This window comes from Arachis ipaensis, chromosome B08 (assembly GCF_000816755.2).
Source record: "Arachis ipaensis cultivar K30076 chromosome B08, Araip1.1, whole genome shotgun sequence".
Lineage (NCBI taxonomy): Eukaryota > Viridiplantae > Streptophyta > Magnoliopsida > Fabales > Fabaceae > Arachis > Arachis ipaensis.
Window position 1 is genome coordinate 63,033,294 of NC_029792.2, and position 9,839 is coordinate 63,043,132.

The following is a 9,839-nucleotide window of genomic DNA, read 5'->3' on the forward strand; positions in this document are numbered from 1 at the left end:
TCCAACAACAATTTCTATTCGAATACTTTCATTCAGGGATGGAGGAACTACCCCAACTTTGGGTGGAGAGAGCAACAAAAGCCTTAGCAAGGCTTCAATAACAACCAGGGTGGAATGAACTAGAACCGGTTCAATAACAAACCATTTGAACCCTCTCAATAGCAGATGGAGACACCCAAGTAGAGTCTCTCTAACTTGGCCACTATAGTCTCCAATCTCTCCAAAACCACGCACAGTTTCATGACAGAAACTAGGTCCTCCATTCGGAACTTAGAGATACAGATTGATCAACTGAACAAGATGATCCCAGAAATCCCTTCCAATACTCTTCCTTGTAATACGGAAGTAAATTCGAGGGAAGAGTGCAAGGCCCTCACTATGGAGGTTGTGACCGAACCCAAGGAGGAGCCTGCTATTGAGGAGCTCAAGGAAATCAAAGCTCATACAGAGACTGGGAATGTCACCTTGCACGTCCCTTTGCAGAAGGAGAAGCCTGAGGAATACCCCTCTTCGAACGAGCAAGATGAGCCTAAGGAGGAGCAAATTGCTCAGTTCCTGGAAATCCTTAGGAAGTTGAAAGCTAAATCCTCTCATGCAGAGGAATTGGAGAAGGATCCCCCTTCCATGGCGTGTTTGAAAGCCTCAAAGGGAGATGAGACTATAGTGCTGACCAAGGAGTGCAGTGCCTTAGTCAAGAAGAAGCTCTCTCAGAAGTTGCCGGATCCTAGAAGCTTTCTGATTCCCTGCACTATATGGACCATTGCCTTTGATAAGGCACTATGTGACCTTGGCTCAAGCATCAATCTCATGCCTCTCTCTGTAATGAAGAGGCTGGGAATTCAAGAGGTGCAGCCTGCCAAGATCTCCTTCGAGATAACAAACAAGTCCCTGAAATGGGCGTATGGTATATGGTGGAGGATGTCCTTGTGAAGGTTGAAGACCTTTACATCCTTGCGGATTTTGTAATCCTAGACACTGAGGTAGACAGAGATGATTCCATCATCCTTGGAAGGCTTTTCCTAGCCACTATTAAGGCCATACTTGATGTGGAAAGAGGAGAGTTAGTTTTGAAGTTGTATGAGGACTGCATCTTGTTCAAGACTCCCAACCCTCAATTTCCCTCTAACAAAGGAGGTACTATTATGCAATACATAGTGTTTCAGCCTTCCCTCTCAATGTAGATTTTTACAGAGCCCCCAGACACCAACTCTAAGTTTGGTGTTGGGCAAACATCAGCAAACACTGGGGAGGAAGGTACTATGAAGAAGGTACCTAAAGGCTAGAGGGATAAGAAAATTCCCACTAAAGGCCTCTCACCTGGCATGAGAGTTATCTTCACTAAGAGTCCAGTCATTCCACATACGGTGAACCGGATCCTATCTCTAGAGCATGCGGAGCTCATTCATGAGAGCACAGGAAGAAAGTTCACTGTGAGGGGTGAAGATCTAAGCCCCTACCTACCACCGTAATGGAGCTATCTGTCAAGCTAATGATGGTAAAGAAGCGCTTGTTGGGAGGTAAACCAACCATTAGCATAGTCCTTTCAATTTCCTTTCATTTGTTTTAGTTTGATTTCATATTATACATTTTCCTTTGCTTTTTGACGTTTATGATCATGTGCAGCATTTAGAACAGTAACAGAGACATTCAAAACTTAAAACAGATCACCCTGGGAAGAGTCCCTTGCTGGCGTTGAACGCTAGAAAAGGAGGAAGCTAGGCGTTCAACGCCCAGTTAGGAGAGGAAGGCTGGCGTTGAACACCAGAGAAGGGATACTCTGGGCGTTCAACACCACTGGCATTGAATGCTAGACAAGGAGCAGTCTGGGCGTCCAATGCCCACCAAGGAACATGCACTGGCGTTGAACGCCAGTAAGGGAGCATTATGGGCATTCAACGCCCCCTATGGAGCAGCCAGAGCCACCATTTTGATCCCTTGTGGGCATTCAATGCCCAAACCTAGCGCTGAACGCCCAGGCATGGGCAGGCAGCTCGAGCTTTAAAGCCTTCTCAGCCAGTGGGTTCCACAGAATCTCCACCTACCCCACCCTTACTTCTCTCTCCTACTTTTCTAAACCTTGAAACCCACACCCTACTTTCCCTCTTCCCAATACACACTCTTCCCCAAAATCTATCATAAATCCCACCAACCTCTCCCACTTCAAAATTCAAATTCTTCCCCCTAACCAACCGAACCCTAACCCTCCCAGCCCTATAAATACCCCTTCATTCCCTCCATCAATCTTACACCTACACAATCCTCTTACCTTCCCCCACATTACCCTTCATACACTCCTTTTCTTCCCTATTTTCTCCACTTGACCGAAGCCTTCTTCCTCCCTCCCTTCTATCCTTTCTTTTTACTTCTCCTACTTCCCTCCCTTTTGTTTTTATTTGCTCAAGGACGAGCAAAATTCTTAAGTTTGGTATTGCAAAAGCTTTACTTTTTGACTTCTACTCTTCTTCTATGGCACTAAAGGCCGGCGAAGCCTCAAGGAAAAAGAAGGGAAAAGCTCCCGCTTCCACTTTCGAACCTTGGGAATCATGGAGATTCCTCACCAAGGTGTACCACGATCAGTTCTATGATGTGTTAAGGCATAAAAAAGTGATTCTCGAGGTCCCCTTCAAGCTCAAAAAAGGGGAGTATCCAGAGATCCAACAAGAAATCTAGAGAAGGGATTGGGAAATTCTGACCAATCTTGTTTTAGAGATCGGAATGCTAATGGTGCGAGAATTCTATGCTAATGCTAGGGTCACCAAAAAGCATGACACTAGTGTGAACCCAAACACAAAAAATTGGCACACCATGATCCGAAAGCAACTCTTGAATTTTAGCCCAGAAAGTGTGAGAGTGGCGCTACAATTACCACAGATGCTAGGAGATCCACACTTTTACATAAGAAGAGTCAACTCCGACCAAAGATTGGATCAAGTCCTTACAGACATTTGTGTGGAAGGAGCTCAGTGGAGGAGGGACGCACAAGGCCAGCCCTACCAACTAGCTAGGTAGTCTTGACCTCAAGCCTGTAGCTAGAGGATAGTTGAAGTTCATCCAACACTCCATCATCCCACAAGTAACCGATCTAAGGTTACCATAGACCAAGCAATAATGATTCATTGCATTATACTTGGGAATAAGGTGGAGGTACATGAGGTGATACCTCAAGAATTGTACAAGGTGGCTGACAAACCCTCCACCCAAGCGAGATTAGCGTTCCCACACCTCATATATTGCTTATGCAATTCAGCTGGAATTGGCATAGTGAGAGATACCCTCATAGAGATGGACAAGCCCATCACAAAGAAGAGAATGGAACATATGAGAGAGCCTGTACATGAACCACAACAAGAACCTGTGCAGCCGCCTCCACCAAAAATCCCTGAGATGCCTCAAGGTAGGGATGTATTTTCCTCTCCGAGACTATTGGGATCAACTGAATATCTCAATAGGGGAGCTTAGTTCAAGCGTGGATCAGCTGACAGTGGAGCACAAAGAGCACGCCACAATTCTCCATGAGATGAGAGAAGATCAGAGAATATTGATGGAGGAACAATTGAGACAAGGGTGAGACATAGAGGAGATCAAACACTCCATTGAATTCTCCAGAGGGAGCAGCAGCCGCTGATGAGCGGATATTTTATATGCTTTTGGCATCATTTTCATATAGTTTTCATTATGTTTTGTCTAAGTTTTATTATGTTTTCATAGGTTTTAGTGCAAAATTCAAATTTTTGGATTCTACTTTGAGTTTGTGTGTTTTATGGTGATTTCAGGTATGTTCTAGCTGAAATTGAGCAGCTTGAGCAAAAGTCTGATTCAGAAGCAGAGAAAGGACGGCAGATGTTGTCAGGATCTGACCTCCTTACACTCGAAGGAGCTTTTCTGGAGCTACAAAAGTCCAAATGGCACGCTCTCAATGGCTATAGAAAGTTAACATCCAAGGATTTCTAGAAATATATAATAGTCTATACTTTTCTTTGGAGATGAAGTCCCAAAACTAGCATTCAACACCAGCCACCAACCCTTTTCCTGGCGTCCAGCACCCACAGGGGAGCAGCTTGCGTCCAACACCCAAAAGGGAGCCCAGGGGTGGCGTTCAACGCCCCGAAGGGGTACTAGCTCGAGGGAAACACTCAAGTTCAGCCCAAACACTTACCAAGTGGGTCCTAGAAGTGGATTTTCACACTACAAGACAAGTTTATCTTTTTTTTGTAATTCCTAGTTAGCAGATTAATATATATATACAAGAGTTCACCCTTGTTAGAAAACTCTTGCCCACTTTCATGTTTACTATTGTATTTTCGAACAGCATGAGTCGCTAACCTCCTAAGGTTAAGGTTAGGAGCTTTACTAAGTTTCATGGATCAATAATATTGCTGTTTTCATGCAATATGTCTGATTCTATTCTCTTATGCAACATCATTCTTCATCTAATGAATTGAGGGTGACCCGTGACAATCACCCTTATTCTACATCGGTTCTGTGCGATTCCTGACCCAGATAGCACTGAACTAAAGCTAGAGATTGCATTACGGATTCCATAGAGCATCTGAGCAACTTTGGATATGTGACATATAATCCGGTTGACTATGGTGCGTGAGGATTCTTTGGCGTTAAGGCTAGAGTCATAGAAGTAGCACTTTCTGATCCGGAAGATCTGCCTTGTCTGTGGCACCTTGAGTAGGATCGTGAAGGGGAGTGGACTGCTTAGAGCTTCATCGTCTGCTACAGTGAGAAACCTATAGGTGGCTTGATGAAAGAACATGAGTCATCTCAATGTGGTGAATTGCTACAGTAGAGGAGGTTAACTTGATGAGAGGACATGAGTTAATCACTTATGGCTGTCATTGAAGGAATCAGAAGGTTATTAAAGAAAACAGTAAGAAAAGTTAATCTGGAAAGACAAAGCATCTCCGAAGCCTCAACCACTCTCATACCATTGAATTCCCATCTATCTAGTAACTTTTATTTATTTAATTTGTTTTATGCTTTTTCCGTGACAAGCTATAATCTCTATCTGCCTAACTAAGATTTGCAAGGTATCCACTGCTTTCTCAAATCAACAATCTCCGTGGGATCGATCCTCACTCACCTGAGGTATCACTTGGATGACCCGGTATACTTGCCGGTCTATCTGTGCGAATTCTGCAGAGCCAGTTTCGTGCACTAGCTGCCATCACTGAGGTTGTTGAGTCCCATTATCCTTCTATCAGTTCTATTCCTGTTTTCATTGTACTTTAATTTATTGTTTGTTTTCCCTTCTAAGTTCATCATCATGTTTAGCATTTTATTCTTTTCTAGTTTTATTTTCTTATTTTGCTTTGGTTATAAGATATCCTCTGTATCCCTCACCATACTTAAAAGAAAAATTTATTTGAAAAAGAAATAGTGAGATACATAAGTTTTAAGTATATCATGAATTATTCCAATTATTTTGATGTGGTGGCCTTGCATTTACTTTCTGAATGTATGAATTAATAGTGCATAATTGATATTGAAGTTGAGCATATTGGCTCCTAAAGAACAGTGAATTTAGAGAAGTATTATTGAGTCTCTGAAAAATCAAAATATATTGATTCTTGAAGTAAGAAAAAGCAGCAAAAAGAAAAAAAATAAAAAAGAAAAAGAAAAGCTCAAAAAGAAAATTTAAAAGAGCAAGAATCCAAGACTTTGAGCATCAATGGTTAGAAGGGTTAAAAATTAGCCTAAAATGCTCAATTGAGTTTCTATCCCTAACTAAATGCTTGTGGTGTGAAGGTGTCAAGTAAAGAGCTTGAGATTGAGCAGTTAAAGTCGTGATCCAGAGCAATAAAACAGTACGCTTAAGAACTCTGGGTACCACTGTCTGGGAATTTAAGCAAAGCTAAATTCGAATCCAAAGGGTTTCCCAGTTAAGTGCCTGTGGCGTTTATGTTTCCGGTGGTAATCCGGGAAAGCAAAATGCTTAGAGTCACGGCTAGGCTCAAAAAGGTGCAAAGCACCAAAATAAAAAGTTGTGTTCAAGAATCAAGAAAAGCTAAAAGAAGAGAATCAATAATATCATCCAGATTCTAGTTCCAAGGGATGCCAATATTTCTGAGCTTCAAAGAAAAGTGAGATGCCAAAACTATTCAGAAATAAAGAGCTAATAGCCCCATTCAGTATTTGGAGCTGAGCTTCATTGAAAACTCTAAGACTTGTTGTATCTTTCTCTTCTTTTTAGTCCTACTTATTTTTGGTTGCTTGAGGACAAGCAACAGTTTAAGTTTGGTGTTTTGATGAGCGGATATTTTATACCCCTTTTTGGCACTATTTTCTTAGTGTCTTTAGCATATTTTATTAAGTTTTATTATGTTTTAGTAGGTTTTGTTGTAAAATTCACATTTTGGATACTACTTTGAGCTTTTGTGTTTTTCTTATGTTTTTACGAGATTTTTGAGTGAATTTGGCAAGTTTTGGCAAACCCTGATTCAGAGGCAAAGAAAGGAGTATAGATGCTGTCAAATTCTGACCTCCATGCATTCAAACAAGCATTTCTTGAAATACAGTGGTTCAATTGATGCGCTCTCAACGGCATTGAAAAGCTAACTTTCAGGGCTTTCCAACAATATATAATGGTCTATATTTTTCTTTGGAAATGACTGCCCAAAATGGGCGTTGAACGCCCAACTTACCCCCTTTCTGGCGTTCAACGCCTCAGAAGGACCAAAGCCAGCGTTGAACGCCCAAGACTGGCGTTCAACGTCACCAAAGGAGCATCAAGGCAGTGTGGGCACCCCCTAGTGGGCGTTCAATGCCCACTCTTTCAACCTAAATGCTAGCTCAGCCCAAACACTCACCAAGTGGGCCCAGAAGTGAATTTTCGCACCTTTCTGCTTAGTTTATTTTATTTTTGTAACTTTTAATTATTAGATTAGTATATATAGGCGAAGATCACCCATGTTTAGGATCTTTAGCCTCTCCGAATTTATTTCTATTTTATCTTCTGTAAAATATGAGCGGCTAAACCTCCTAGGTTAAGGATAGGAGTTCTACTCATTCCTATGGATTAATATCATTACTTTTCTACTTCAATATATGTTTGATTTCATTCTATGATATATTGTCGCTCTTCATCTTTATGAATCTGGGGTGGAACGAAAGTATGACCCCTTGTTCTACATGAGTTCCTTACGAGTCCAGACCCGAATAGTATTGAGCTATAGCTTGAGAGTACATCACGGGTTCCAACAAGTTATTTGGGCTAATTGGGATATGTGACATGAAATCTCGTTAGTCATGGGTAATTGAGGTCCCTGTGGCGTTAAGGCTAGAATCTTAAAGAAAATACAAGTATTGCTTTTTCTAAAAATTTAACATCTTCGAAACCTTTAACATTCCTATTCTTAATTACTTCTCCAAAGTTTTTAAGCCTTCTCTTGCCCAAAACTAATCCAAAATCAATTTTTTCTTCAGTATTCTTTATTCCACTTCACGATCTAAATTTTTCTTGCCAAGGTTTGATGATCTAAATAGAGATTCTATTAGACGTTGCTTGCTTCAATTCATTAATCTTTATGGGAACGATATTCACTTACTGTGATATTATTTATAGCAATTCAATACACTTACCAATATTAGAGAGTATAATTTTGCCAGACAAAACTGTATCCAACCGTTCTTATTTTGAATGAATATTTCATTAATTAAAGTAGCTAGGTTGTAAGAAGATTGTCAATCTGTTTCCATTTTTTATAAGCTTTTGACAATATTTTGGATTTTCAATCTGCTTCTAATGCATACATTGCCGGCATAAGTCTTTCTTGAGATAATCTTTAACATCATTAGCACTAATACTGAAGAGAGCGAGTTAACATAGTATTAAAATAAGATCTCAAGACACTACAAGGGTTTTGTTTGGAGACAATAAGAATTAAAACATGTCTTGCAATTTTTCTTTTATCATTTATTTGCAACATGAAGATAATGCTACTTTTGCAGCTCCAAACTTGAAGGTAGACTAGTATGTTACAGGCTCTCAGACAAAGTATGCCACTCAAATACAATTTCCATTTATACTTTGTTACTAAGAAGAAATTAATGACACACCTGGACTAATTCTATTGATTATGTCTATCAGATTGTGATATGGATTCTAATAGGCATTTGATTTGGTTATGTATGAAGGCAAATGACTAGTTACACACATGGTCGGGTACTGATTTTTCTCTCACCAGTTTCTTGCTATTGCTTTTGAACAAGCACTTGTTGAGGTAAGATAATAATTATATCCTATTTTGGTTTAAATATGTTAGAAGTCTATTATAGATTTGTAGTTTATCATGTTAGAAGTCTCATATATATATTTTTCAATTTCTGAAGTGTTTCAGGTTGTTTGTGCAGTTTGTGACACTAAGCAGCCGGTAAGTATTTTTCTTCCAACTTATTTCTTGGAGATGGACTAGACTGAATTTGATGCATGATTCCAGCTTAGGATTGTTAATATTCTTGCTTTCTCAATGATGCTGAATGCTTTTTTAATCAATCTGCAGATAGGGAAATAACAGTTTCATTGTGATGATTGCGGAATCTGTAGGTGCGGTTCACTTAGCTGTGTTTGAGTAGATCCATCTCTTATGTCACCTGAGTTTATGACATACAAGCTAACTTTTTATGATCTAATTTGGAAACAGGGTTGGTGGTCAAGAGAATTATTTCCACTGCGAGAAGTGTGGTATGCATTCATCATTCAACCAACATTGTGCATTTTTTTTCCCTTTTGTTTGTTTTTCCTATGCTTGTCCATACTTTGTTTTTCTTTCTTACTTTGAAAAATAAATTACTGTAAATACTTTAGTAAGGCTATATATGGTGATCAACATTTTATAATCTGCAGGGTCATGCTATTCAGTTACACTGCGTGACAATCATTTGTGTGTGGAGAACTCCATGGACATGTGCATTACTGGTTCTGTTATTGCAATTATGTAGTTAGATGATATTGAAACATTGAAGTTGTTCTATTTTATTTTTTAATGAAAAATAGTAATAGTTATGTAGAACAATATTATATGTAATTATATTTGGAACTATTGACATTAAAAACTTTTATATATAGTTACATTGTCTTAAATTGAGGAATTATTATTTTTTTAGTGTCATTGAGAAATTATTGTGCTATAAAAGATTTAGTTTTTAAATTTTAATATTAAAAATAAATTTTTTATTTGAGTAGTGTGTAAATGAGATGGAATTAATAAATGTTTTAAAATTAAAAATAAATAAATAATTAAAAGGTCTGTGAAAGTTTAAAAATCCCACAAAATAGTTAATTTTTGTTAAACTAGAAAATCAATTTGTGGGGGTTTTAAACTGCCACAAAAGTGTTTTATAACCCCCACAAAAGTTCACTATAAAACTCCCACCAAACACACACAAAAACTCCACTGAATAGATAGTGGAGGTTTATAAAAATCCCCACAAAAGACCTCGTGGCACCTCAAATTTTAGGGGTTTTAAAAATCTCCAAAAATCATTCAATGGGGGTTATAAACCTCCACAAATAGAAAAAAAAACCTCCACAAATAAACAAGTTTCTTGTAGTGAGAGTTAATCTCAAGAACAAGCAGAATTGAATCTGCTGTAATTAATCACAGAGATAGAAATTTGATATGAAAGTAAACTTTTGTATTATTGATAGATTGCTTAACTAACGGTTCAAGTACACAAGTTTGAGTTTATATATATAGAAGAGTAGCTTACTGAATGTAGAAACAATCCTAATAGAATTTAACTAGCTAATCCTAACAGAAAGGCAGCTAACAGAATTGGAATATACATTCTTGGATTTCTTCCGGTATAAGTTAAATCCCTTTTACTAG

The 9,839-nt window shown here is 38.8% G+C and overlaps 1 protein-coding gene and 1 long non-coding RNA gene across 2 annotated transcripts; both read left to right on the plus strand.

Moving 5' to 3' along the window:
- LOC107611073 lies at positions 241-3,568 on the plus strand. The gene is made up of 3 exons (XM_016313037.1): positions 241-904; positions 3,248-3,394; positions 3,450-3,568. The coding sequence occupies exons 1-3, from the start codon at positions 241-243 to the stop codon at positions 3,566-3,568; spliced, it is 930 nt and encodes a 309-aa protein (XP_016168523.1).
- LOC107612329 lies at positions 8,506-8,967 on the plus strand. Its single transcript, XR_001613700.2, has 3 exons — positions 8,506-8,554; positions 8,652-8,692; positions 8,855-8,967. It is a non-coding gene; the product is annotated as an uncharacterized LOC107612329 (long non-coding RNA).

Coding starts and splice junctions, on each gene's coding strand:
- LOC107611073 (XM_016313037.1), top strand. CDS start 241: ATGACAGAAACTAGGTCCTCCATTCGGAACTTAGAGATACAGATTGAT. Junction 905..3,247: donor GTCCCTGAAATGGGCGTATG/GTATATGGTGGA, acceptor TATGCAATTCAG/CTGGAATTGGCATAGTGAGA. Junction 3,395..3,449: donor AATCCCTGAGATGCCTCAAG/GTAGGGATGTAT, acceptor ATATCTCAATAG/GGGAGCTTAGTTCAAGCGTG.